This window comes from Penicillium hispanicum (genome assembly GCF_028827665.1).
Source record: "Penicillium hispanicum strain IBT 35686 chromosome Unknown utg000008l_segment0_segment0, whole genome shotgun sequence".
In the NCBI taxonomy this organism is placed as follows: domain Eukaryota; kingdom Fungi; phylum Ascomycota; class Eurotiomycetes; order Eurotiales; family Aspergillaceae; genus Penicillium; species Penicillium hispanicum.
The window spans coordinates 1,735,367-1,762,524 of NW_026623200.1; the positions used below are offsets into that span (position 1 = coordinate 1,735,367).

The 27,158-nt window shown below is 53.2% G+C and overlaps 10 protein-coding genes across 10 annotated transcripts; 4 read left to right on the top strand and 6 right to left on the bottom strand.

The window, feature by feature from the left end:
- Positions 1-507: 507 nt before the first annotated feature.
- On the top strand, positions 508-1,677 carry N7459_009498 (Proline iminopeptidase; the record flags this gene model as incomplete). Its single annotated transcript, XM_056948666.1, has 4 exons — positions 508-613; positions 674-1,345; positions 1,435-1,463; positions 1,612-1,677. 4 exons carry the CDS (start codon positions 508-510, stop codon positions 1,675-1,677), a joined length of 873 nt encoding a protein of 290 aa, XP_056795891.1.
- Positions 1,678-2,426: 749 nt separating this feature from the next.
- On the bottom strand, positions 2,427-3,852 carry N7459_009499 (uncharacterized protein; the record flags this gene model as incomplete). Its single annotated transcript, XM_056948667.1, has 5 exons — positions 2,427-2,881; positions 2,945-3,575; positions 3,629-3,677; positions 3,742-3,787; positions 3,843-3,852. The coding sequence occupies 5 exons, from the start codon at positions 3,850-3,852 to the stop codon at positions 2,427-2,429; spliced, it is 1,191 nt and encodes a 396-aa protein (XP_056795892.1).
- A 196-nt stretch (positions 3,853-4,048) lies between these two features.
- On the top strand, positions 4,049-5,957 carry N7459_009500 (phosphoribosylaminoimidazole carboxylase ADE2; the record flags this gene model as incomplete). Its single annotated transcript, XM_056948668.1, has 4 exons — positions 4,049-4,514; positions 4,569-4,666; positions 4,737-5,694; positions 5,761-5,957. The coding sequence occupies 4 exons, from the start codon at positions 4,049-4,051 to the stop codon at positions 5,955-5,957; spliced, it is 1,719 nt and encodes a 572-aa protein (XP_056795893.1).
- A 380-nt stretch (positions 5,958-6,337) lies between these two features.
- N7459_009501 (uncharacterized protein) lies at positions 6,338-6,770 on the bottom strand (the record flags this gene model as incomplete). Its single annotated transcript, XM_056948669.1, has 2 exons — positions 6,338-6,566; positions 6,664-6,770. 2 exons carry the CDS (start codon positions 6,768-6,770, stop codon positions 6,338-6,340), a joined length of 336 nt encoding a protein of 111 aa, XP_056795894.1.
- A 516-nt stretch (positions 6,771-7,286) lies between these two features.
- On the bottom strand, positions 7,287-10,156 carry N7459_009502 (uncharacterized protein; the record flags this gene model as incomplete). The annotated part of the gene is made up of 5 exons (XM_056948670.1): positions 7,287-8,956; positions 9,015-9,201; positions 9,261-9,847; positions 9,996-10,035; positions 10,109-10,156. The coding sequence occupies 5 exons, from the start codon at positions 10,154-10,156 to the stop codon at positions 7,287-7,289; spliced, it is 2,532 nt and encodes an 843-aa protein (XP_056795895.1).
- A 2,042-nt stretch (positions 10,157-12,198) lies between these two features.
- N7459_009503 (uncharacterized protein) lies at positions 12,199-13,191 on the bottom strand (the record flags this gene model as incomplete). The annotated part of the gene is made up of 1 exon (XM_056948671.1): positions 12,199-13,191. One exon carries the CDS (start codon positions 13,189-13,191, stop codon positions 12,199-12,201), a length of 993 nt encoding a protein of 330 aa, XP_056795896.1.
- Positions 13,192-16,817: 3,626 nt separating this feature from the next.
- Positions 16,818-17,695, top strand: N7459_009504 (uncharacterized protein; the record flags this gene model as incomplete). The annotated part of the gene is given in 5 exon segments (XM_056948672.1): positions 16,818-16,950; positions 16,965-17,077; positions 17,128-17,286; positions 17,306-17,428; positions 17,444-17,695. 5 exon segments carry the CDS (start codon positions 16,818-16,820, stop codon positions 17,693-17,695), a joined length of 780 nt encoding a protein of 259 aa, XP_056795897.1.
- A 1,947-nt stretch (positions 17,696-19,642) lies between these two features.
- Positions 19,643-20,575, top strand: N7459_009505 (uncharacterized protein; the record flags this gene model as incomplete). The annotated part of the gene is made up of 1 exon (XM_056948673.1): positions 19,643-20,575. One exon carries the CDS (start codon positions 19,643-19,645, stop codon positions 20,573-20,575), a length of 933 nt encoding a protein of 310 aa, XP_056795898.1.
- A 361-nt stretch (positions 20,576-20,936) lies between these two features.
- On the bottom strand, positions 20,937-22,157 carry N7459_009506 (uncharacterized protein; the record flags this gene model as incomplete). Its single annotated transcript, XM_056948674.1, has 1 exon — positions 20,937-22,157. The coding sequence occupies one exon, from the start codon at positions 22,155-22,157 to the stop codon at positions 20,937-20,939; it is 1,221 nt and encodes a 406-aa protein (XP_056795899.1).
- A 2,613-nt stretch (positions 22,158-24,770) lies between these two features.
- N7459_009507 (Zn(II)2Cys6 transcription factor) lies at positions 24,771-26,704 on the bottom strand (the record flags this gene model as incomplete). Its single annotated transcript, XM_056948675.1, has 2 exons — positions 24,771-25,638; positions 25,698-26,704. The coding sequence occupies 2 exons, from the start codon at positions 26,702-26,704 to the stop codon at positions 24,771-24,773; spliced, it is 1,875 nt and encodes a 624-aa protein (XP_056795900.1).
- Positions 26,705-27,158: the final 454 nt, after the last annotated feature.

Genomic DNA, 27,158 nt, shown 5'->3' on the forward strand with positions numbered 1-27,158 from the left:
AAATGGACTGTTCTCAATTGCGCTCTCCAGTATTTAAAGCGGAGTGCGGCGTGGCATATATACCTCTGGAAAAGCGGCCAGAATAGGTACTCCAAACATGTTCATGGATATTATATATGGCTACACGATGACAAATAGCTTTCGAAAACGAGAATCCCTATAGCATGTTTGATACGCCTGTCGAGGTCCTCTACAACTGGTGAAGCAACCTACTTCCTCCACCCACGACCACAGGGCAGACCAAACCATTCTCCTTGCTCCGTGGGCAATCTCTAAGAGATTACACTTGGACGGACAAGTGGTCAGTATTCTGGTTGAAGTTATACGGATGCTGAAATGGAGGGCACACTGATCGATCGCCCTCACTCGTGATCAATCAAGGGTTTGGGGGCTAGTCTTCCCCGTTACCCTGTTACCATGACTCACGGTCAACTCGACTCGGTGATAAGCGAGCCTTGTCCCTGACTTGCGTCCTTGCCATCTTATCTCTCAAGCAAGTACCCTATCATGAGCGGCTACACGCATTCCGACCCCTTCGACGAAGGGCTACTCGCCGTCGGCGCCATCCACCGACTACACTACCAACAATATGGCAAAAAGGACGGCAAGCCAGGTAGGAATACCACATCAACGAGCCAAACATTACACCGTTCCTTGCTGACCGTTTATCCAGTCATCTTTCTCCACGGGGGCCCTGGCGGACACACCTCCAAAGGAAACACAGCCTACTTCAACCCAGCCATCTACCGCGTGGTGCTGCTCGACCAGCGCGGAACAGGCAAATCCCAGCCCACCACCGAGCTGCGCGAAAACACCACGCCAGCTCTCGTCTCCGACATCGAGGCTCTGCGACTCCATCTGCAGATCCCGAAGTGGCACTTGATCTTCGGCGGCTCGTGGGGGACTACGCTGGCGCTGCTGTATGCGCAAGCGTACCCGACAGCTGTCGGGTCTCTGATTCTCCGAGGCATCTTCACCACCCGCCGTGCTGAGGTGGACTGGTCAAGAGGGCCGGTGGGTGCTGCGAATGTCTTTCCAGAGGCGTGGGAGAAGTTCTTGGATTACTTACCGGAGGAGGAGCGTGGGGAGCCTGTTGGTGGGTACTATAAACGATTAACGTCCGATGACCATGCTACGCGGGTAGATGCTGCGAAAGAATGGAATAGGTGGGATATGAGCATTGGCTCGTTGAGAACGGATGAGGCGGGTTTTGCTATGCTGGAGGATGAGGAATGGTCGGTGCCGCATGCTCTGATGGAAGCGCACTATGCTGTGCATAACTTCTGGTTGGAAGAAGGCCAGATCTTGAAGCCGGAGAACTTGGCCAAGGTTCAACATATTCGTGGTGAGTTTTGTTTAGGCTGCCTTGACTAATTGTTTGGGTCGGGCTGGCTTTATCCCTGGATGGCCTGCAATTGCTGATTTGCAACGCAGTGACGATTGTTCATGGACGGTATGACATGGTATGTCCACCGCAGGCAGCCTGGGATCTACACCGATCCCTTCCCCTTTCCAGATTGATTTGGGTTAGTGACGCTGGGCATAGTGGAAAGGTATGCTTGTGAAAGGGCTCGAGATGTTGATGGGGGAACCTGTGCTAACTGGTTGTAGGAACCTGGAACCAGGGCGAACCTTCTTACCGCATGCGACGAGTATGGTGCTCTAGACCTAGTATGAATATAAATAGAGATGGATGCTCACTCCAAGTCCATCTTGTGTGAAATCCTTCGATTCCCATGAACGCGTGGACCTCACTGTTCTGGCCAGCAGATTCAAACGCCGATGGGAGAGTTGCCCACACAGTGCGGACTGGTGGATGAAACACTGCTAGATAACATTGAAAGGGACCCTCACTGGCTTTCAAGGTCGCCTTACAAATTACACCTCTTACATTGTTAGGATATATACCTAGGCTTCTCGGAATGGATCTCCTTCGTCGGTCGTACGGATATGGCCGCCCACCACTGCAAATGCAACAGATAGCCCAATTTGAGCTTATCTCTTCGGAGAGCCAATCGCCCGATCTCGTCTCGTAGTATCCGGTCTCAGTCTGCCGGTTGCAGATGGACATTCCATCCCGCCTAGACAAGTACAGTGAGCGGCTATTCGATCCAAGGTTGTATCGGCGCCTAATACTTGAACAACCCTTACAAAGGTGGTAGCGACCATCAGCGAGCATCATACTTGGGGATCGAGAGTTGTAGCTTACAGTATATGGTTTCCTATTTCCTGTCCCCAGTGGACCTACGTTTCAAGGAGACGGATCAAGATTTACGTTATATCGAGCAAAGCGAGGGTCGATGGCTGGTCAACTCAGATAACTACTATCTGATCGGCATGTCGATAGTTTAGCAGGTAGGTCATCACTCATAAAGGCCAGAGGCCAAAGAACAAAACAGTCGCAGGGATACACAACGCCCGCCCCTTCACTCCTTCTCAGACCCCGAAACTGCAGAATCACCAACCGTTTCGGACCTTTCCACACCAGACGGCGGTGCTGCTTCTGTCGTTTCCTCCGTTGCGCTATCCCCGTCCTTAGGTTTGGTGTCTCCAAGAACAATATCACCATCTTTATCGGAAGTGGCTGCTTCACCGCTGCCTTGTGGTGTTTCAGTCGCCGGCGGATCACTATTCGGGACATCGTCACCCGTCACGACGTCTTGTTTTCCTTCTGCGCCCAGGTTCATCTCCACGCCCTTCCCATCTTGTAACCCTAAATCCTCCACACCCACAACCGGCGGACCGCGGGCATGGGGGACCTCCTCTGAAGCTTCCGCTGGCGGAGAACCCGAGGGAGCACCAGCCTCTTCGCTCTCAGCTGCGGTCAATGAGTCTGCTGCACCAGAAATAAGCTCCTCTCCGTGAGCAGGGGCGGTTTCTTCTATTGCGCGTAACGAGTCAATCATGGACATGTCCACTCAAAAAGGATCCCGAGTCCACGTACCTTCTTCCAAAGCATTACCATCTTCTCCCTCGAATGGAGTACTAGTCAACCATGGGATTGGGGTGAGGAGTGCCCCGCCCAGAGACTCGTCGCTTCCCAGACCATGCGCGTGATCGGGGGTAAGGTATGTTCCAGCGCTATTTGTTGAATGCACAAGCCCGTTAGACTGGGTGCTGGTATTTGCTGGAGTACTGAAAGGGAACACATCGGCACCACTGGTCACAGAGACAACACGGTCCACAGCACGCAGATAGGCCGGTAAGGTTCTGTAGTGAGCAGTCGGGCGGAGAATCAGCTCCGCAAGTCTCTGAATCGTGTGTGGGGGCTTCTCCACAAAGAAGGATTGAATGGCGGATCGGATGGAGGCGAGGATAAGCGCGAGAGGAGGAGGGAGTGTGTCACCAGCCGGCGAAGTGGGTTGGGGCTGGGAGTATGGCACACGCTCGCTTGATTGGGGGGAGCCGGTCGTCGGCTGTGGGTTTGGAGACGCCTGGGGGCCACCTGGAGCTGAATTCTCTTTATTACTGCTCTCTGGTGGAACATCCGAGGCCTGGGTAAGCGGCTGGGGAATCGGCTGCGATTCGAACAAGGTCGGGGGCGCCTTGGGCATGGGGAACATATTGTATACAATCTAGATGTGCGGATTAGTGGGACCACAGAAAGAATCGCATAGATTCGACGCACATGTTCTAACCGCTCTAATAAAGGCGAAACCATGCTGGCCCATTTTTCCCTGGATCAGAGCATCAGCATCGCGTCCTGGCGCAATCAACTTCATGGCACAGCTTGAGACATACGAGTCCAGGGAGCCACCATTGGCAACTACCCCAAGGGCTTCTTCGTCTATAGCACTCATGTTAACCAGAATGTCCCACCAACTTCTGCCTGCGGTACTCACCCAGCGACATTGTGGACGTGTGCAAGCTGCAGAAGGCGGCAACCCCGAGTGTGAGCTGAGGCGGTGGTGGCCGGATGCTTGTGATTGGCTGAAGCAAACAGTTCCTTATCGATATGATCATGTGACTCTCCGCGAATTTTCGGAGGGGCAGCCATGACTCTTCTCCATCATTCGCTTTTGATGTGCAATTCCCCCTGTTAAGCGCAATGTGGAACTCTCCTAAAGTGGGAATCCTCGGCGGTGGCCAGCTCGGTCGCATGCTCGTCGAGTCCGCCAACCGATTGAACATCCAAGCCAATATCCTCGACGCCGACAACTCCCCGGCCAAGCAGATCAGCTCCCACGATGGCCATGTGATGGGTTCCTTCAAAGAACCTGAGGCAGTGCGCCAATTGGCTAAGTCTTGCGATGTTATCACGGCTGAGATTGAACACGTCGACACTTATGCTCTCGAAGAGGTTGCCTCCGAGGTTCGGGTTGAGCCCAGCTGGCAGGCCATTCGGACCATTCAGAACAAATTCAACCAGAAGGAGCACCTGCGCAAATACGGAATCCCGATGGCAGACCACCGAGAATTGGTCGAGAACACCCCAGAGGAATTGGCGAAGGTCGGCGAGCAGTTGGGTTATCCGATGATGCTCAAGTCGAAGACAATGGCATATGACGGGCGGGGTATGTGGCCTTGATCATTGCAGGCACTGGGAACTATACTGATGGCGGCGCTAGGGAACTTCCGCGTGAATTCGAAGGCAGATATCCCCGAGGCGCTCGAGGCGCTCAAGGATCGGCCGTTGTATGCTGAGAAGTGGGCCTACTTCAAGATGGTTCGTAGCCCCCAAGCCCCAGCTACTCCATTGCGGTGGGAAGGCGATTGCTAAGAAATTTGAACCCCAGGAATTGGCCGTCATGGTTATCAAGACCAAGGATGAAGTTCTCTCCTACCCCACCGTGGAGACTGTTCAGGAAGACTCAATATGCAAGCTGGTGTACGCGCCGGCCCGGAACGTGTCTGATGCCATCAACCAAGAGGCCCAAGCACTCGCCCGGAAGGCTGTTTCTGCCTTTGATGGTAAGGGTGCTTTTGGGGTTGAGATGTTCCTTCTTGAGGATAATAGTCTCATGCTGTGCGAAATTGCCAGCCGCATCCACAACTCGGGCCACTACACTATCGAAGGCTGCGCTCTGTCGCAGTTCGACAGCCATATCCGCGCTATTCTTGATCTCCCTATTCCCGCCAAGAGCCTCGAGATCCGACAGCCTTCCATCATGCTCAACATCATCGGCGGGGCTGCTCCCGACACCCACCTGAAGGCCGCCGAGCACGCGCTTTCGATCCCCAATGCTAGCATTCACCTGTACAGCAAGGGAGCTGCTAAGCCTGGGCGGAAGATGGGTCACGTCACCGTTACAGCGGCCACAATGCATGAAGCCGAGACCATGATCCAGCCCCTGATCGACGTTGTTGATGACATCCGCGCCCAGCGCAGCGACATCAAGACCCAGGCAGCCAAGTCTGGCCCCACTAAGCCTGCACCTCAGGTGGCGGTCGTTATGGGCTCTGACAGCGATCTGAAAACCCTTGTGCCTGGTCTCAAACTGCTGCAGAACTACTTTGGCATCGAACCTGCCGTCGAAATCACCTCTGCCCACCGCACTCCTGACTACATGGCCGAGTACTCCGCCGAGGCTGCCTCGCGCGGGATCAAGGTGATCATTGCTGCAGCTGGGGGCGCGGCTCATCTCCCCGGTATGGCGGCCGCTCACACTGCCCTCCCTGTTATCGGAGTTCCGGTGAAGGGTAGCTCGCTTGACGGCGTCGACAGCCTGTACAGTATTGTGCAGATGCCGCGAGGTAAGTCCCAATGAAGTTCATGAATATGAATTAATTTATTTGGACCAGTGTTGATCATCGTAACAGGCGTCCCCGTGGCCACTGTCGGAATCAACAACAGTATCAACGCTGCTCTTCTCGCAGCCCGGATTCTGGGCTCCTTCGACCCCTCCATCCAGCGCAAGGTTGAGAGCTACGCCGAGGAGGCTCGTGCTGAGAACATGGAGAAGAAGGGCACCAAGCTGCGTGAGCTGGGCTGGGAGAAATACTTTGAGCAGATGTAGATCTGCGTTTCTGACCTTTGCCCAGCAGAGCAACACAAAAAGTCAACGGAATGAACAGCTTCCCATTTTTGATTTTTGGCAGAAGAGAGATCCTTTTCTTCCTGCCTTGTGTACAGCAGCAGGCGTTTTCTATATCAAATTTCTAGACGACAATGAATGACATATTTCACAAAACCATCTGACGAAACATTCCCGAATATAGTTATAGACTGGGGTTGGGTATCACGAGATAACTTATCTACTAGCACTCGCCAAGCAAACAAATACTACGAGAATAATACTAGCAGCGCAAGGCCAAAAGCACAGAATCAAAGCCACGTCCGAACACACTGTACACAAGCATAAACAGCCCGTCATTGCTCCATCTGCCTTAGAATCAGTCAAGCTCCTCGACCAGCCTTCTTATCCACGTTGGAAGCCGCCCTAGTATACCGCCGAATCTTATAGTCCAAAAAGCCTTGCGCCGGCACAAGAAGGACAGCGGCAGGAACAGCAAGCATGAACTGTAAGTTGTGTGTGCGGGCGAGACAGACCTTCCACACTGCGATGGAATAAAAGTCGCATGCAGCCAGGTACAGCAAGGGCAGTATGCCGGCGCTGAAGAGGAATCTGTGCGGCCATGGTTAGGATTTGATCAGGGTCAGGATTGTGTGTATAGAAGTGGACATAGACGATAGAACAAGCCAGAGCTATTGAATGAACGTACAGGCAGAGGATTCGGTTTACATAGTATTTTGCCCGGAGGAGCCGTGCTAGGTGAGGGTCGTGGAGTGGAAGGGATGGCCGAGTGTCATTGGGTTTAACTTCGCTCATGGTGGTGAGGATAGAGATGGCTGTCAGCGGTAGGGTGTCAACGGCGCGAAGACCATGGAGATGGTGGGAATTAAAAGATTGAGGGAGCGGCTGAGACTAGGCGAGACCGGTGGACTTGAGGTCATTTAAAGACTGACTCAGCCTTGGGATTCACAGCCTCGTGCGAGATCTCAAAACATCGACCCACTCCAACTCCGCCCCAATCAGAGCATTGTCACTACAAGCGTGAAGATAACATTCGATTAATGTCTGACTGATCGGGTACGGTGCACATGTTCCAAAGCACAAAACGGCGGTGGCATTTATGTATTAGGCTAACGAGTGGCAAAAACCTACTCATACACAGAACGAGTGTTGCATCAGGGGGAAATCATAACGAGAAATCAAAGAAAAAAAATCAAAAAGACATAGGATATCCACCTATTAAGGTCCTCGGAATGGATCCACAGAGTAGACATGTTTTTTTTTTACGTGAATGCCATCGAGAGGTATCTTCCGTTGCGGACCAAAGTCACTTTAGTTGACCGAGGTCGAACCGTTGACGAGGTTGGTGGTGCCGTTGCTGGTCTTGATGCTATCCTGCAGCTGAGTGGTTTTCTCACTGACGAAGGCCTCGTCAAGCTCATCAGAGAAGCCGCGAGAAGGGTATCCAGCAATCTTGCCGTTAGTTCCGGCGGCAGCGCCAGTAGCAGTGGCAGCACCGGTAGCAGTGGCAGCGCCATCAGCGGGAGCCGGAGTCTTGCGGGTGACAGGGGCCTGGGATGGGATATCCGACGACTCAGACGCGCTGCCGATGCTGAAGATGGGGGACTCCCAGCGGTCACCCTTAGCGGCCAGCTCGGCATACTCATGAGCCTTGTTGGCAGTACCACCGGGCAGCTGGATGTCGGGGAACAACGAGTCATGAAGAGTCATGACAGTCTGGACCTTGGTGTCGCGCTTGGCAACAGCCTCGGCCTCCTTGGCCTTGGCCTGGGCGCGGGCGCGTATGGCATCGGCGTAGCGCGAGAAGATGCTGGGGGCATTCTCAGGGTCCTCACGGGCGGCTTCCTGAGCACGCTTGGCCTCGGTATGGATGTCGTGGGCGTAGATGTCACCCTTGTTGAAAGCCTCGCGGATCTGGGCCTCAATGACCTTTTGCAAGGCCGGGCGGACCACGCGGAAGAGCATGGGCTTGAAGGTGGCGAAAAGAACCTTGTGCTTGGACTTCTTCAGCTTGATGTCCATGTTCTTGATGTTCACGGACACCTTGTCCAACTTAACGAAGTGCTGCTTGTCGCCGTCGTTGGCAGTGGAGGCAGCAATCTTGAAGCTAAAGCCCTCCCCACCAAGAAGGATGTCCATGACACCGGTATCGGTGATCGATGGGAAACCCTCCTTCTTCTTGATGTAGTAGCTGACATCGCGCAGGTCAGCCTGGATACCAGACATGGCGATCATGATCTTATTGTCACGCTTGTTGGTGATCTTCTTCCGGCCCCAACGGAAGTAGTTGTCACTCCCGAATTCAACAACGTTGGGCATCAGATTATCGCTCTCAACGACAAGGTTCTCGACGATAACGTCCACCATGGGATCCGACACCTCGATACGCGGGATCGGGACGTAGCGGACATTCTCAAAGATACCGGGCAGAATGATGTCCCGGATATCCTTCAGCAAGTGCTTCTTGAAGACAACTTTGCCACCGGCATCACGACCCAGGTCTTGGAACAGCTTCTGGACCGACTCGGCGAGGGCTTTGTTCTGAGGGTCCTTGTCAAACTGGTCGGCAAGGAACTTAATCTCATTCACAATTTGGTCACTGTGGGATCGGTAACGCTCACGAAGCAGGTAGCGGCCCTTGTCGTACAGCTCGTTCCACTGGCGGGTAGCCTCATCCTCCATAATGAAGCCCTGCTCGCGCAGGCACTTGCGGATGTGAGTGTTGATGTTCTTGAACCAACCACGCAATTCGGGATCCTTGTCCGCGTCGCGATAAACGTTGTTTAGCGACTCGAAGAACCCAGCCAGGGAAGTGTTGTTGGCAAAGCGCTCGATCAGGGTGCGCAGGTTGTGCTCGACAGTCTGGACAGGCTCGGACTTTCGAATATCACGGACAGCACCTCCACTCTGCGTCGAAGCATCCTTGGCGTGGCCAGCATACTGCTCCGCCAAGGACAGCAGGGTCTCGATGGCTTGCTGGTCTGTACAATGTCAACAGCTAGGATTCTTCAAATTGCGCAGTTGTATGTGACCACTTACAGTCAGCATGACCCTGGATTTCAATGACCATCTTCTTCAGGCGCCAAATTGTTTGCTCACGGCGCTCCTTGGGAATCTTCTCTTCCAAGTAGCCCTTGGTCTTGTTGGCCACCTTGCGAGTGCGGCTCTTTTCAGACGGGGCCACCGAGCCAGCATCGCCAGTCTCGGCAGTCCCAGCGGTGCTAGCCTTGTCCTGGATGAGGGTCAGTGATGACTCACTACCATGCAATAACTCTAAAGACTGACGTTCTTGTTCTTCTTGAAGCGGCTCTTGATGTCATCTTTGGAAACGTTGGGCTTCTCGTGCCACACATTCTCCTCAGCGGGTGAGTCGATCTGGGCAAGCTGCTCCTCAGAGGGGCGAACTTGGTTGGCGGCCTTCTGGGAGGCATCCGCAGCAATGTCGCGAAGCAGGACGGTGGCATCGCTCACTACAACTTTGTTAGGGTACGCAGGCACGGGGAAAGTCAAAAGAGACTCACGAATCTTTCGAAACTCTCCGTTGGTGATGAGCAGAGTTCCCAAAGTCTTGAGGCCATCCAAAGCCTTGTTTGCGTCCTGTTTTCCATCCTCCTTGGTGACGGGCACTTTGGGTGCCTTCGCATCGCCGGCGGTGATCTGCTGGGCCTGCCAGATGAAGTCCTGAAGCAGTTCACCCTCGTTCTTGCTCAAAAGCAACTTCTTGGCCTGGTCGATGACATTGCGCAGATCCTTTACGAGAACTTTGCCCTCGTCGGAGAGTTCCTTCGGCGGCGAGGAGAGGGCCTTGGAGGACAGGGCGCTGTTCAAGGCGACATCGCACTGCTTGTTCTGTATGGAGAAATCGCGTTCAGCTTAAGGCACCATCACAGTAATCCGCGTGCGAAAAGACAATTGGGACTAACCGAAGGTAGCTTGCTGTTCTTGAAACCTAAGAACAGGGGGAGTGTGTCAGTGATATACAGGCCAATTGACAGGAACTGTGGATGGACTCGTGCTTACCGTGGTAGATTCCAAAGAGCTGGAGCTTCTGGTTGATATCCTACACAACACCTTCGTCAGCAACCTCATTGGGAGCATCTCATGTGATGCTTCAGTTGCATTGACCAGCATACCTTCTCCTTCTGCTTGGAGTCGGTGGGACGGTTGACAGCGGCCGACATGATGGGAAAGCGTGACAATCAGATAGAAAATCGAATACCGATGGGAGTCGGGGTCCAGATAGTAGTATTCTGGGGCCGGGTTAGCGCCCTCTGGGAATTGCAGCAGGAACCAGCAAACGTACAAAGGGATACAAATTAACAATTAGTCCGTACACGCGACAATCGTAAGTCCTCGAAACAAGGAACAAGGGGGGGGTATCACAGGAAGAGGGAGAGGACGGAATGAGGGGCGGTATGTGCGAAGGGGAAGAGTCACCAAGGGATGGCGAATGGCGCATCCATATAAAAAGGGACGGCGATCGTCGTGAGGAAGGAGCGCAATGCGCGGCGGTCGTTACGTCATGGTGAGCTGGTGCCCGGGAATCAAGGCCATCAATCCCTCCAGCTCTCCCGTTGCCCTCGCACTCCCGTCTCTTGCCATCACTTGCTGCCTTGACTATGACTCGTCATCCGAATGTCGTGCCCGGCGTGAATCGCCTGAGAGCTGCTGCAGCACTCGAGCTCGAGTGCTGGAGAGCATCGTCTGCCCCCGTAAGGCTGTGGAGCTGTCCCTGTGCTCGGCTCCAGATCGAGTTGGCCAACACACTAGTGCCTGCTAGCTCGTCTACGTTAAACCTCATCGAGATCGCAGATCTGCAGCTCTTCGCAGCATTCCCAAGATTGACTGGCTCGCGCTTAACCAGACCTTCTTGGCACACACGCTCCACGCTGAACCTACCACTGCTGTGGGGCCAGTCGTCGCAAACGAAAAAACCAAGGATGCTTCCTCCGCATCAGGTTGACGTCAGTCGGATGGAGCTTCGATGTCATCAACGCGAGCGGAAACAACGTGGCTTGCAGCCTGTCCATGACACCTTTCGACCTCCACCTGGCCTGCTACTCATTGTACGAGTGGTGGCGCTTTCCCCGTTTCCCCCTACGGCAGACTATTGATTGACTGATACTCGGTGTCGCACTGATCAACCACGCACAGGGTGGCTATACACTTACATAACTAGCTCGCGTGTGCCGAATGAGCACACAGCCACCGGGTGGATACCTGCGGAAGGGCGATCGCGCAAAAACCAGGCGACCGCCCCATATCCCTGTGGCTTCTGGGGCTGTGCAGTTCTCCCCGGTGTCCTTTGTACATTGGGCCTCGTCTCGGGGGCCCTCTGGAAAAGGTAAAGTGTTCCGGTTCTTGACAAATTTTTGGGGATTCCTTTTCCATGGCCTCGGTGGCTTGCAGAAAGCTTTTCTATCTTTCTTCTCCACTGTGGAGTGGCCGTACAAGGTCGGGATGAAGTTGCTCCTTCCTCCTGATGCTGAACGACCGATGCAACATCTTAGGTTCGTTGCCCGGTCTAGGGCCAAACTTGGCAGTTTCATACCTCATCTCGCCGGTCATAACAGATGCCACCTGCAGACTGTAGGACGTACTCCTGGAGGCGCGACATTATTGAAAACGCATTGGGCCCCGACCCGGTGATGTGCAATACTGCAATAGTGCATTGGTCGGTCCCCATCGCCGCAGCGAGGTACAGTATACGTGGCCGGAGAGATGTGGTACAGTCTCTTGCCGCCCAACCTCCGTCTCATGCTCTGTCGAACGTTGTACCTCGCACCATTCCTAAGAGACTGTCCCTGGTGGTACTCGCGCATATATATTTAGGAGCTCCGGTCGCATGGCATGTAAGCTCTCATGCCCGCCTTCGTTGTGGCCAATAACACCGCCTGCGATCTCCCAGCATCTTCGCTTCCCACGAAGATCTCGGCATCTCGATGCCCCAGCGTTCGGTGGGGGCATCGGTGGAGCAATATCTTGGAATGTGATCCGATCGATCTCAACTTGAGTGGAACTGGGGATGGAATGGAACCTTCCAATGGAGGTATTTGACGTGAGGAGACCTAGTGAGGCATTGATTATCTCCTTCATTCAATCCGGGATATCCGTGGATACTAATAAACAAAACACCAGACGCTCGCTGAATTGCGTTATATACACCCATTGTAAACCCATTCCATAACTCCGTTCACTATTTACAGTCATTTCGTCGTCTCCGTCAGACCTCGTTACTCGAGCTGCGCGTGCCAGATCCACTGGACGTGCGCACGTCGTGCGACTGCGTATGCGAGAATTGCTTCGACGGCGTGTGGATGCGCTGGAGGTTCAACTCGGGATCGCACATGGGGGCGCGGCTGTCGTTCTCCGCCGGAATCTGCGCAGAGTGGTAGGAAAGATCCACAAAGTCCGACAGGTCGGTGGGCTGCGAGTGGGTGCCGCTCGTGTCGGCAAAGTCCACGAGCTTGCCCAGGATGCCGTATTCCATCTTCAGCTTGATGCTGTAGACCATCGCCTTGAGGGTGACGTGCACGTCGAAGAGGCCGGAGTACTGGACGCCGATCACGGCGGCATCCATCAGGATCATGGCCAAGTTGACCACCAGCAGTTGCACCAGCGTGGCCCGGTAGTGATCCCTGGGCCGGAGATTCAGCAGGCGGACTGCCTCCCAGGAGTAGATGAGCGAGAGGATGATTTCTTGGATGGAGAATCCGATCAATTGGATGCGCTCGAAGACGTTGAACCCCGTGTCGAAGAGGTAGGCCTTTTTGGTGTGGCTGCCGAGCTCGAGGACGGATCCGGGGATATGGAAGATGATGGTATCGACGATGATCATGGCGAGGGTCCAGCGGAGGATGTTTTGGTTCTGGACGATGAGATGTAACCGGGACCAGAGGACCAGGGACTGGCCGGTGACCATGCCCATCCAGGCGACGAGCTCCATCGCCACCGGGAACAGATTGGTGTACACATCGAAGATGAGGAGGAGGTATCCGAGCGAAAAAGGGACGATGCTGAAAGATGCAACAAGAAGACTCCAGAAGTACAGCCCGCTGTAGCGCTTGAAGGTGGAAAAACACAGCACGATCAACTCTAAGACATTGTACCAGCCCACGGCAATGAGGCATGCCACCGCGGTGTGTTCGGCAAGTTTATTGGGAGTCGAACGTTCGGAGAGGCCGAAGTGGCTGCCGGTGAGATCGCCGCTCGACATCGGTGCATGTTCTCTGCTGCGGTCGACAGATGGGAAACACAGGCCGGGGAGAGGATTACAGGCGGTACATCAATGCAGAGTTGGTCCGGGCGAAGTGGTGGGATTAAATGATGGGGGTAGGAAGGATTCAACTACCACGGTCCCACATACATGACCAGACTCAGGTGTGTATATAGGAAAAAAAAGGCTAGGAACGCATGTCAGGGAGAAGTGTGCAGAGAGGGTAATCGGGAAAGACGGTGCCGGAGGTGGCGGACACAGTGAGAGATAATGGCGGATCCTGCACGAGGTTGATATGCCGTGGGCACCATTGGTCTAAGTGGCCAATTCTGTGGGGGCGATAGATTGCGCAAACTGCAGGATCGCACTGTGATAGGTGCATATTTGGGGGCTATCAGACTCTCCCAGATAACGGGGCGAGCAGGGGCCAAGGAAGATAAGTGCGCGGGCCATTCAGATGCCGTTATTTGTTCACCGTTGATAGTCGGAGCGTTATATACACGGGGATCGCGTCTGGAGATGCAAACTGCCTCACCTTGGACGAATACATCTTTGCGAAACGCCGAGTAGGCATCCAGTGCTGCGACCTTCTGCAGTATCCTTGCCCCCCGTCAGCGTCTGGGGACAGGGGGGGAAATGCCCGGGGGATGCCTGCGTGTTTCCCTCTGTGGACGACTACCGAAGGATTTTTCTTAGCCCCGGCAGCCACGGCCCAACCTCGAAGGCTCTGGGGTCGAAATTCCCGATCCTTCATCCTGGAACACCCTTGGAGAGTCTCAAGAAAAGTAATAAAAGCGATGTCTTAGCCATCACGCTGCTAGGTGGTTTTCGCGAGGGTGGTACCTGAATAAGAACCGCGTGTGCGCACCAACCACGGATCTTAGCCGGCGCTAGTCTCAGCCCTCGCATGGCGATTCTCCCAGGCACGCGACTTCTTCTCCCGACCTATCCTGGCTAGGTAAAGCTGTTGTTCTCAGCTTGGCCACTCATTAATTTAGTTCAAACAAACTCTATGGGCTGGGGCCGAGTATTCTAATTAATCGTTCATCTGTGGTCGAGCGCGACATGGACTGGTCATTGCCATCCCTACACATCATCCAAACCTTCCGATGATTTACATGTCATGAGCAGGCCTGCGCATGTAATTTAGGGTCTGTGATCGCCCCGGATCTTTAGTTTGAAACGCAAAGTCTAAATACATATCTTGGCATCTGCCACGTTCAGGACAAATGATCACCCTTCGATCCTCACGTTGATCTAGGTCTCGGTTCCAACCTGGAAAAAACTCGCAACCTGGGATAGGAATTCTTAGAAACTGGGGTCTATCGGTCTAAATGATGCTATTTCCAAGCCCAATTGCGAGCCTTGTTTGAACGTAACATTGGAACCCCTTAGACCAGGGATCCTAGGGCAGTTCATTGGCGGGAGATAACCCGATACACACGATTTTATTCGATTATATTCTTTCTTGGTGCGGCTGCCTCAGGTTAACACACCGGCACCCAGCCATGTACTGTAGATAGCTGGTGCGCGCTCCTCCCCCTTAGATGACTACGACTTTGAACTCACTCCGTGTGCTCTCCTCTGTCGTCAAGAAAGACCGCACCGCTCTCCCCAAGCATAGCAGGTAGAAACAGAAAAAACCACTAGGGTAGCTAGAGTAGCCCTCTGGAAATTGACAAGCGCCATGATTGCCTCGGCTTGATGCCAATCACCATCTTCTAAGACACGGCGACTTTTGCGTAAATTGCGAAAGGTAAGCTATGACGTTGCTACCTAGGTACCTAGGTACTTCGTCTACAGAGTACCGAGGCATTTGTGGTTGGTTGCCACAGGTAAAAACCATCGGCCCCGCCCGCCTGTTTCCGGTGACAAGCAGAATCTTCGTGCCTTACACTGTCTCGAATGTTGTCGGAAAATCCTCTCCTTCTAGAATTTGCTATATAGCACCCCACAATATAACATGGCCATGATAGTGGCTGCCTCAGGTTGAGAGTGTGGTGATAGTTCTTTAGATAATGCACACACACACGCGCACGTACGCACACATATATATACACATGTATACGCACATAGAGACGATGAAAATTCGTTTTTACCTGCGCCGTGTGCTCCCTAGGGCTCCCTCTCCAGATGATTCCACATGTGACTTACTTCAACTGTTGGACTGCTCAGGAGTCTCTAGTTCGAGAGATGTCCCTGCATTAGTTCAACGCCTAAGATGAAGCATCATTGGCACACCGGTGACCACCATGGCTAATTTTATCAGATATGTCGGTGAAGAATATATTTCCCCCTACACATCAGGTCGGGCCGGCCTCAGAATTAACTGCAAGAGCTAGATGCACATTGGATATCCCAAGACCCTAGTTAAGGGAAATGTTTGGCTTTGTTGATGCTATAGTTCCAGTCCGGTAACTAAGTAGTTAACCAACAAACTATAGGCCAAGGACACTAACAACAGCCATAGGACCTCTGTTTACGAGCCCTAGTGGACACTCGTTGGTTGTATTATGGACTGCGGAAATATATATCCGTCCCTGAGCGAGGGGAGCTTATCCTTTGTGGAAGAGAATCAAGCTGAGGATGGCACTTGGTCGAAGTTATCGGACCTGCGGATCGGCACGGGTTGAGACTACCGGGAACCCTGGAAAGAGATTGTGATTGTCCCTCCAGCTGCAACCTGTCTGTAGCGCTGACGGGACATTTTCGGACCAGCCCCGGAAATAATAACAATGAACGGGGATGGTACCATGTGCGATGCCAACTCTGTGTTGTGATGGTTATGGTTGAGTAGAAGAACGGATATTCGAATATCCTATGCAGGTTCACGGGTCCCTACCGAGTATTTGAAATGCATCGTTGCAACGATCTCGGGTATAAAGATTGCACAAAGTGCATGCTGATTTTAAACAGACGCTATTGAGGTGGAAAAGTCACCCAGTCTCAGCTTCCAGTCACAATGCCTGATAGAGTGGTGCAGCCAACTCTCTACCTACTACGACGTGAACCTGTAGATCACAATTTGCATATGCTTTTACTATGGAGACCCGGATTTCCGGCTTAACCACCATCGGTATCAAATATTCTGTCAGTTTCCGGGTTTGGAAGTATGGTTCTAGGTTTGTGGTTATTGGTGATAGAGCTATCAAGTAAATTTCGCCAACAGGGCTAAAAGTCTGCATCTATTTGCTATGACATTGCAGTATCTCAACATCATGGGAGAATCAACTGAGATGGGATACCAGTCCTTGCTTGCCGCTCTACCGAGACCGGGGATGCAGTCCACAGGACCCTGCTCTGGATACTTTGAGCCCTCTTTCACCAAAATGTTGATTCCAAGAAATAGGGATAGTTCCACTTAGGATAGCACAATTCAGAAACCTATGGAGTACTTGCAGGTCCCATAGCACTAAATCAGGACAAGTGGCCCGCCAGGTTCCAAGTCTGGATAGACAGGCGAAGCTGTAAAGTCACAACCTGAGATGACGATGTATAAAGACAGGACCTGCTGCAGTTCGACTTAAACTTTCTCTTTTCTTTACCCAAGCTCTTCGGCCAGTCATTCCTTCGCCTACCTGGCTCCAGTCATTCACATTTACACAATCTCACTTTATACCATCACGATGAGGCCTGATTTGTTACTCCTGGCCGCTGAGGCCACGGTTTCTATTGGCGCCCCCGTCAGCAAACTTCCCTTTCTCCCCAGTCTGTCCGGCCTCCAGGATCTGGACGGTCTCACCAAGGACCTGCAGCTCGGTTATGTCACGAAGGAGCTCAACCTGAGCAGCCTCCGACTGCCTCAAAGATTAGCGATCTGACCGGCCTGCTCAATCTCCCCTCTTCCTCCAACAGCAATAACCCTGTGGCTCAGAACGGCCACATTGTTCAGAACCTGCTCCCCCAGCTCTGGTAGTCACTGGTCCTGATCTCCAGACCCTGCTCATCGAGCTGGGCCCCGAGGGCACTGTCCGTCTCCGGCCTGGGTCTCGGAGCCCTCGAGGCTCGATTGTCGCCTCCGCCAGATTCCTCGGCGACCTGGTCACCGGCCTTGGCCCTCACGTTGACGGGCACGTCACCGCCATCGGTGCTGACGTCGGTGCTCTCCTCATAGACCTCTTCCCGAGTTCTCCATGAGTTCTCTGGTCTCGTTTCCGGCATGGGCCGGCCCACCGTCGGCACTGTCGTCGCCACGCTCGACCAGAACCTCAAGCGTGGGGCGATTCTCCCAGATTTCGTCTAACAGGCCTAGGAAATTCTGACTGTTACCGGCACAGACACGAAGAGCCTCCTGATTGAGCTCCCCCCGGAGGTTGGCTCCCTCCTGACCGGCCTTGATCTCCCCTCCGTCGGTACTCCTGCCGCCATCATCGTCAAGACTGCCGACAACATCGGCGACCTCATCAGCGACATTTCCGACCCCACCAAGGTCCTCCTCACGATCATCGGTAATGACGGCCAGAAGCTCCTGATCCAGTTGAGCCCCGAAGTTGGTGCCCTTTGACGGTCTTGGCCTTCCTTCCGTCGGCACCCCTGCTGGCTCCATTGCTACCACCGTTGGTGACAACCTGCGAATTAACAGTCCTTGCTTGTCTAAGATCTCTCTATGTAGCTATGGATAGTGCCTAGGGGGCACTGTGAATACCCCTGCCAAGTTCTTGTGCATATATTGGAACCTTTAGACGGGTGTTTTTTGTACGAATTCGAAGGCGAATTGGCCTTGTTAGTCACTCAGACTTATACCCTTATTTACCTTTAAATGTCATTGATTACCTTGATGGTCGTCAAGTCTCCGATTCTGTCGTATCCTTGAAGGTCAAGTGACGTACCATGGAGGATCCGACTAGCTTTTGATATTTCTCAAGTTGGGACTATCTACTATGTACATAGATTGTGAGCCTCACATTTCACTTGTGATATGAAGATGGCAGGACATATGCATAGAACTCCCAAGGCTGGAACGTTGCCTAGAATCCCCAATCTCCGCACTTATTCAACAGTCCATTGAGCTACACCAGATGAACTCCATAACTTGACTGCGGGAGCCGAGCATTATGGCATCATTATATGGTGATACAACCCTTCTGTGCTCGGTTGATACCCAGCTAGCGGTGAAATTATTACAGACTTCACCATAACCGCAATTACGCGTCCGGGCTGCGTCCGGGCAAATCCAACCCCAACCTGACATCCATGTCTGGCACGATCCAGACGCTGCGCGAGCGAATTGATTTCCTGGTACCTTAAGTAAATGTTGCGGTGGCCAAGTGAACAGCGCCAAATGGCTAGCGAGAGATGTTAGAGCTGAACGGGGGAGAAAAATATGTCGTAATGGTGAACTGTTCGACAGCTTCGCGCCGCCCAACATTCAGGCTACGCTGCAAGCAGATTATATGGACGATCAATGTCCAGCGAAGTAGAACCTCCCTGGAGGCGTTAGAGAAAAGTATTCAACCAACAATTCTTACAGGACACACGTAAGTCTGCTGTAGAAGGAAGACCTCTGCCGGTCTTCCCCCCTTACACCTCTTCCATAGTCTGCTCTTTGAAAATTTGTCTCTTAGCTTAAATTGCAAACCTATGGAGGCAAAGATGTCTTATCGGTAAGCGCGTTCTCTACATCGATGTTTCTCGTCTCTGACCACTTATTTCTAGGTGGCTCCTCGTGCGCCAAACGAGGATTGCTAATTTTCGGGCTATCCGTGAAAAGTGCCTAGTAATAGATATTCTCTTTCTCTTGTGGAACTGCTGAACATTATTATGCCCTCTCCTTTGTATCGGCCATTTAGCAGTAACTTTCATTTCTCATGCATTAAAGTGCCTTAAAGTGGCATATGCAGAAGACATATTGCCCACTCCAGGGCCTTATCAATACTGACTGTTGTGTGACAACAAATGCCCCTCGAAAGGTAAACTTGGCCTATTATCTAGGTATGGTACCCAGAGAAGAATCAAGCAGGAAAGTTGGATAAGAACAAATAGGATATCCACAACAAATAGTTATAGATAAAAATTGATTGATTGAACCTGACGGCTGGATGCCTGCGGTTGAGGGCAGTCCATAGTGTAGTCTAGATAGCTCTCAGTTCGGAGGACATTCCATTCCTCTCTCTTTCTCCCCCAGTACACTTTATTTCTTTGTTTTTTGCCTATTTCCGCAGGTTTCCTGTGTATATTAGTCCTTTCCCCCTTCTTTTGTTTCTTCGGCGAGGCGATCTCATTCAGCACTCGATAGAGATCACCTGCGCCATCGGGACCTCTTGTCCCACGCTTCTTTCATCTACACTCAACCAAGTTCGATCGACAAATGAAATGATAAACAAACTTTCTCAGCATCGATCTGCTGGCAAAGAGTTCATGTCGAGCCATAGGGTAAGCAGGTAATCACGTGCCCGATCAACAGGACAAAACGGTCTCTCGGGCGCTTTTCCAGCCGGCATCTCTCTTCGCCATGTCACTGTTGACTCTCCCGAATGAAATCTTTTCGCTCATTCTGGAGCATCTCGAGACAGAAAAGAGCATCCTGCCATTGCTCCAAGTCAACCGCCATGTCTATAACGTTGCCATGCCGTATCTATACCAACACAATATCAAGCACTCCGGCGCCTCAGCTTTACACCGGTGCGCCGAAGCGGGAAACGAACTTGGCCTGCAGCGCCTACTATCCTTCCCCGTGGATCTGGATACTCCCGACGGAAACGACTTTACCGCACTCCGGTTAGCCATCGACCAGAACCAGGCGCATATTATCAAATTGCTCCTGGAACATGGAGCCAGCGTGCAGAAGAACAATATTCTTCTGATGCACCGCACGGTGAAAAAAGGCAGTCGGCCCGTGGTGCGGATGCTACTCGACCACGGGGGCGATGTCAACTCCACCGACACGTTCGGCAGCACGCCCTTGAAGGAAGCCGCCAAGGCGGGCGACCGAGAGATGGTCCAGCTGCTGCTTGACTACGGAGCCGATGTCAACAAGATCCGCGGCGAGGCCAACAAGCGCCGTGTCACTGGAGTCACGCCACTGCATGCGGCGGCCGACGAGGGAAATCCGGACGTCGGCTTGCTGGAACTACTCCTCGATCGTGGGGCCAATCCGAACGCGCTGGATAATGGAGGCAAGAATCCGTTGCACTGGGCTGCGTCGGGGACGAGTGAGGAGAAGGTGAAAATTCTGCTCGGTCGCGGCGCAGATATGACGCTGGGCGATGTTATTGGCGAGACGCCATTGCATCTGGCGGCCTCGAGGGGGAGAGACGCTAATATGCAAGTTCTTCTTGCCTACGGTGCGGATCCGGAAGCTGTCAACAAGAGCGGGTTGACCCCGAGACAGGTGTATAAGGAAAGGGAGCCGAAGGTTCGCGGGACAGGAGTCCACTTTGATTAGCGGCTGTCCTACGAGAAATGTCAGGGACTTTTGGCTTCTGGATGTCTCGTGTTCCACAATACTCCGGTGGGAAGGCTATGGCCGCCCCGGGAGCCGCTGGATAGGAAAATGCTTGGCTGTCAGCAGTCGTACCTTGTCACATATGTAATCTATGTAATTAGATGGGCCGGATGATCGGTGAGATGGGCTATGCTCACAACTTGGGTTGGCAATACTGGTCAACCTTGTCCAGCCAGTCCGTTGCGTTTATGGGTGGACATACGTCTGAAATATGAGCGATCCATGGATCAACAGGCCATGTACGTCTGATCTGACCCCTGATTCCCAATTACCCATTTCTATACCCATCACCGAGTCCTGGCTAATCTACATCACAGTTATCCGTTCCAAACTCGCCGTTCCAAATACACTCCGGGCCATTTCCAACACGCGCATAATCCAAGCTCTTGATCCGGGCCTTGATCTTCCCGGCGGCTCCACTCCCACGGAGACTGGGATCGATAGAGTACAGATAGGCAGCGAGTCCCGCCACCTGTGGAGCGGCGTATGAGGTGCCTTTGCCTTCTCGAGTCGTGTCGACGCCCTGTTTGGCAGCACATTCGATCCCGGTCTTCGCGTCAATCGTTCCGGGCGCCCATGTATCCACCAGAGGCCCGTTCTGCGAGAAGCGCGCCGGATTTCCCAAAACATCCACTGCTCCAACGACGATGAGATTGTCTTTGAAAGAATCCTCCTTCGCAAAAATGGCTGGATAGCTGTCCACGGGCTTCTGGCCGTCGTTCCCGGCAGTGGTCACAAGAAGGGCACCCTTGTCGATCATGTTCTGGTAGAGCGAGCGGTACTTGTCCAGGTCATCCTTCACGTCGTTGTCGTCGAGCGAGTAGCTGAGATTGACGACGAAAAACTCGGCCTTGTTGTCCTTGTCGTTCATGTCGTCGACGATAGCCTGCAGCCCGGGCAAGATGTAATTCGATTTCTCCTCGTCGTAGAGCGGAACCATCTTCAAATCGACGCTCTTCGCCACTCCGTAGTTCACACCGACAACCTTCGACGCCACGCAGGTGCCATGTCCTTTCTCGTCCGAGTTGACCTGTGGGAACGGATTGCCGGCTTCGTCCTTCTGCGGAAGAAGCCAATCGATGTTGCCGCGGGTGACTCCAGCAGGGAGCGTCCCCGTGAACTCTTGGTGCGCTATGTTGATCCCGGTGTCATGCACGTAGACCAGGACCCCGCGTCCGGCGGTGTTGACGTATGCGAAATCGAGAACGTTGTTCAGGTCTGAGTTCTTCGGCTGCGAGATGAACTTCATTTCCGGCTGATTCGTCTTTTGCCGTTCAAGATCGCCGTCGGCCCGTTTAGACAGTCGAGAGGAATAGGCATTGGAGTCGTAAGCGTGGAGGTTGCCAGATTTGTCTTCGTACAAGTACTGGGGGGAACTGGGGATTCTGCTTGTCTTCTTGGATAGACTGTTCCCCTGGAACCAGTCATCGGGGTCATAGTCGCTAGCCGAGTGGTTGGTAGCAGGGTACCCTGCAGTCAGCTGCAGAAATACCACGAGAAACGCAAGCCAATATACCAACATTTTCGCGGTGTAATATGTGGGAAAAATAGGAATAGTGTATGGCCGGGGCTTTTTATATCACCCACCCCGTCGGCTACTGTGTAAAGTCCATCATATCTTCGACTACGGATACTATGTAGTAGGTGGGCCGACATAAGCTCGCCCCCTGCGGCTGACACCTCCTTTCCATGCGAGAATCCAAGCCAACGAGGGTTGTCTCCAAGTTTTGGCCCTTCAAAAGGATCCTCTGACTCGGATGAAATGGTTCGCCTGACTCTGTCTATATGGGCCCCAGAGCTCCAAGTTTAGCAGTGGGTCGGAAATAACGCTTATACTAGTGCCGGGACTAGGAATCGTACCATACTCTCGAGTGTTAACCGACCATGCTGGAAAAACCGTGGTCTTCTACTCATATCGCGAAGAATTTCGTCCACGTTGAGATTCAAGAAGACTGTGGTAGACGCGCAAATCCAGGAAATCACCACTGGACATCGGGTATGTACGCTTACATCTGTATGTTCGCATGCAAGACAAGCACATGCCAATACCCACAGCCCCATCTCATCTATCTTTGACGTCATGCCACGTTTCAGTGCGCGTTAACTAACTAACTAGTTATTCCTATTAAGTACCTTCCCAGATAGAGATGCGTCACCCGGGTTCCTCTTCTGTCAGCCGGCGCCACACGCGTGAACTGGACATGATAGGCCATTCATTTCTCTACCGGGACTTTCTCCGGGCCGTGCAGTTTCAGTCCTACTTGGCAGGGACGATGATGCTACGAGTGGAGTAGCGGATATGAGATTGTATATAGCCGGGGACGGGCCAAATCTGGGGGTCCGCGATTGGTATCACACATCCCCAGATCCGCTTTCTGGCCAGTTCTCAGCTCGCGGGCCTTGCCACATTTGTGGTGATGGTGCAGAACCGGCCTGCACTCCAGATGCAGGCCTGCATAGGTTAGCTCAGCAGCTAGCTGTTCTAGGACAAAAGTAATCTATTACCCCCACTCTAGTTTATAGTGTATGGGTAACTGACACTATAACCAAACAGCTCGATTCCTGCCAGGTGTTATAGTACTACTAACAGTAAAGCCTCCTGCTAGGTGGTTCCACTAGTTACAAACCTGGTTATATACCGCGCCTTCTCCAATATACGCACTTCGTTTCACCAGGACTTGTCATATACAGTAGGGATATTCCCAACCCAATAGTAAACGGGTCGTTGCGAATACAGGGTATCAAGAAAGTGGTATACTATTACCATTTGTCCAGACTTAACCCGTAGTTGAATACATCTACCCTAGGCCTACTCGCCTTTCAGGTAACCAGTCGTTATAGGGTATCTAAATAAGGGCATTATGAGGGCAAAAGGAATCAACCATAACCCACCAAAGGGGAGCCTTGGAAGAGTAAGCGATTACATACGCCCGCAAGGCTCCCGAGGTCGTCATGCAATCCCTATTCCGGTGGGATGCCCACATATGTGTTACTCGTCCCCCTTTTCTCTTAGGTAATAACGAATTATCTGCATCAATCAAATGTTTTTTACTCGTGGCCGCTTCTACTCACCACCACTCTCTTCAGCGTATTAAGCGTGCAGATATACCACTTCCCGAAGTTGAACTCCCGGCCTGATACGGACCAGCGTTGAGAAATTAAGAATACGAGAACATGGTCTCGCCAAAGAGACGCCGATCTTCTGTCGCGCGACGGCCCGCGTTCACATTGGGGGCAATAGGGCGCCCAGCCCCCACAGCTGAGCGATCTCGTCATCCACAATACTCGAATCGAATTCTGTTCCGAACATGTACCTAGGCAGTATCCATATTATTCCCGAAAGCCGCGCATCGGGCATGAGCTCTGAGGCGCAATCTGCTATTGACTAATGCTGAGTATAATCCCATACCTACATAGTCTTTGCGGCCTCGACGCGCTGGGCTTGCGGGTCCATCTTCGGGTCGTCATGTTCATGTCATCCAATTTGACGATCGTAGGAAGGAATACTGGAGATCTGTGGATTCGGCTAATGCCGTGTTCTCCGCCACTATGCATGGATGACTGTCCCTATTGTGACCTTGTACGCCTAATTTTCTCAAATCACGTCTATCCGGAGCCTTGAAACCTATTCGAAACTTGAAATATATTAAGTCATTTAGAAATGTCCCCTAGCGGTCTGATAACAATCGCGGCCACCGCTATTCATATTGCCGTCGCTGACCACCTGTAGGGCCCCGGAATTTCTACTTGTGTTTCTGGTCTGAAAGAGACCGAAATTCCTACGCTGTCCGTTTGTTGCCACCTGGATTGGAAAAGAAACATCGCGGTCGTATACTGATTGCCGTCGGACCGTCGTGCCGGGTTGCCAGCTCATTCCTCATGCTCGGTGAACATAGCCCTTGAAATGACATTTGACTCGTGGTTGAGATGCAATGGTGGCCGTTCAGTCATACAGCCCGCTAAACTAATATTGCATGAACGGACGAATATCCTACTTGGCAACAAAGTACAGATCGGGTAGCGGACCGCCACGGACCCGTCAAGTGGTGCAATAAGAAAGACGATAGATGAACGCAGCCATGCGGTATACTAAACACACGCAGAGCTCGCAGCCATCCAGATCGACAACCCGATCTCAACCCAAGTGATATCCCGAATACCCATTGCCGACCAGCGGCAACGAAGACGAGGACGACGGGACATACGCCGGCTGGTTCGGAGAATAGCCCATCGAGCTGTCCAGCATTTGACTCAGAACGGCAGACTCCTTTTCGAACTGCTCCATTGGGGCGCGGAGGTCCCATTTCTGCGCGCAGTACTTGAGTAGTTCGCGCACGTAGCTGAGGCAGCGGATGGCGCGGGGGCGGCAATTGATGCGGTCCTCCTCGGCGAGGACGGGTGGGCTGGGGGTTCCGGCGGGGACGGGGGGCGGACTTGGGACGGTGGGATTGAGGAGCTGGTCGAAGTTATGGGTGAGGACCTCGACGAAGCGGCGTCCGACCTGGTGCACGCGCTGCATGTCGAGGAACGTGAGGAAGGGGATGAGAGTGGGGTTTTCGAGCACTTGGTGGATCTGGTTGATGTAGTCCATGCATCGGTCGAAGAGGAGGGCTTGGTGGTAATCACACAGTACGGGGTATCGGTGGGAAGGGGATAAGAGTACAATGATGGTGTAGAGGAGTTCGAGCCGGTAGAGGCGGGAGAAGTGACCGGGGGCGTTTTTGGGGCACTCGTGGAACCACTCGCGTGCTCGGAAACAGAGGGTCCAGATCTGGACAAGAGGCTGTGGCGATCGCTCGCGGGCGCTGAAGTACATGTCTTGGTATCCAGCGGAGAGAATCTGGCGGATCTTGACAAGGTGGAGGGCGGGCGCTGGACTTCGGAGAAAGATATGGCTTTGTTCCGCCGCTGACGGGCCAGTCGAGGTGCTGGCCGATGGTAGAGCGACGTTCACGGAGGCGTCGGAGAAGGAGAAGGTCCGCTGAAAAGCAATGCTGATTCCTCTGCTTGACTGTGAGTTGAAAGTTCTCGTGGATGGATGGAACCCGGGCGAAGCATATACCTGTCTAAGGAATAGAGGCAGTGGAAGACACGCCGGCGAATGTCAAGCCGGTTGACATCCGACAAGACCTCTTCTGGGGGATCTTGATGAAGACCTAGATCGACTGCTACTCGCACCGCCATCCCCACCAAGTACCAACTCCGGAAGTGTGCCGGATCGACGAGGGAATACTGCGCGAGGAGGAGAATGGCCTGGATCCCCGTGATAGAGCCGGGACGCAGGACATCGTCCGCATAGATCAGTGCATCTGACACCAATGCCAATGCCCGCTGGTGACTTTTATCGTTGCTCTGATATGAGACCGAGGCGGAGGCAATTGCTAGGACCATGCGCAGCATCCAATGGTCAAAGGGCTTGGCGAAACGGCCATCCGACTGATAGACAGCATCCACAGAGGTCCAAAAGCTCGTCTCGACGAAGAAGGGGAGTTGCACGAAGACGTTATCGAAATAATACTGCAACAGGGGCGTGGCCTCGTGCCGCGCGGGGAGCGAGTGCGGGGATCGCGGCGGTGGATAACCGACCGTGGCGAGCGATATGAGCAGATTGGCGAAGGAGGTGGTGGAGGTGATCCCGTGGAAGTCGCGCGAGGTCGCATTAACCGACAGGAAGCCAAAATCCCCGACGAGGTCATCGATGTCGGAGACTTCGCGGCGGTGGGCGGGCCCCGGGGGGCCGGCAGACGAGGTCGAGGTGATGGACATCTCGCGCGCGACGCCGTTGCCCTCGACGGCGCGCGAGTTCTGGCGGCGTCGCAGCTGGGCGAGATTCCTCTCGAGCTTCTCGCAGTAGCCTTCGAGGGAAGCAACGTAGCTCCGCTCCTTGCCCTTGGCGAACTCGTCGCTCGCGCCGGAGCAGGTGCTCGCCTTGCCGACCTTCTCACATGCCGAACAGGCGGGCAACTTGCCATCGCACTTGATTTTGGCGGTGCGACATCGCGAACACGCGGCCACGGGGCGGCTGACCTTGAGCAGCGGACTATCCAAGAAAGTGGTGGCCGTGGGCATCCTCGCAGCGCATGGTGGTTTGGCGCGGTGCTCTCTGCACTGAGAGGGGCAACTTGGGGGATTTCCGTCAGCCGGCGATCAGAAAACGCCACAGTGTGACCCTTGTTCGCGACATCCAGCCTCGCTTTCCACTCCCCACCGGATTGTTTCGACATGAAGCAAAGAGAAGACTCACAAAGAGAGAAGTCCTGGCACAAATCACTGTGCATGGGAAGGTGTGTAGTTTGCACCGCGAGATTCAACCGATCAGCCTTACCCGACGTCGAAGACGGGGAGATGAGAGTGGAAGCTTAGCAAAGGGAGAGAGGGAAACGAAGATGATTCCCGTCGTGAAGTTGCATGCACGAGTCGCAATCGCCGACTCGATTTCTACGCCAGCGAGAGACTTCCTTTTTTGCTTTTTTTTTTTTTTTTTGGGCTCTCGCCAGGAGATCCATGGATGTACAATGCAGTG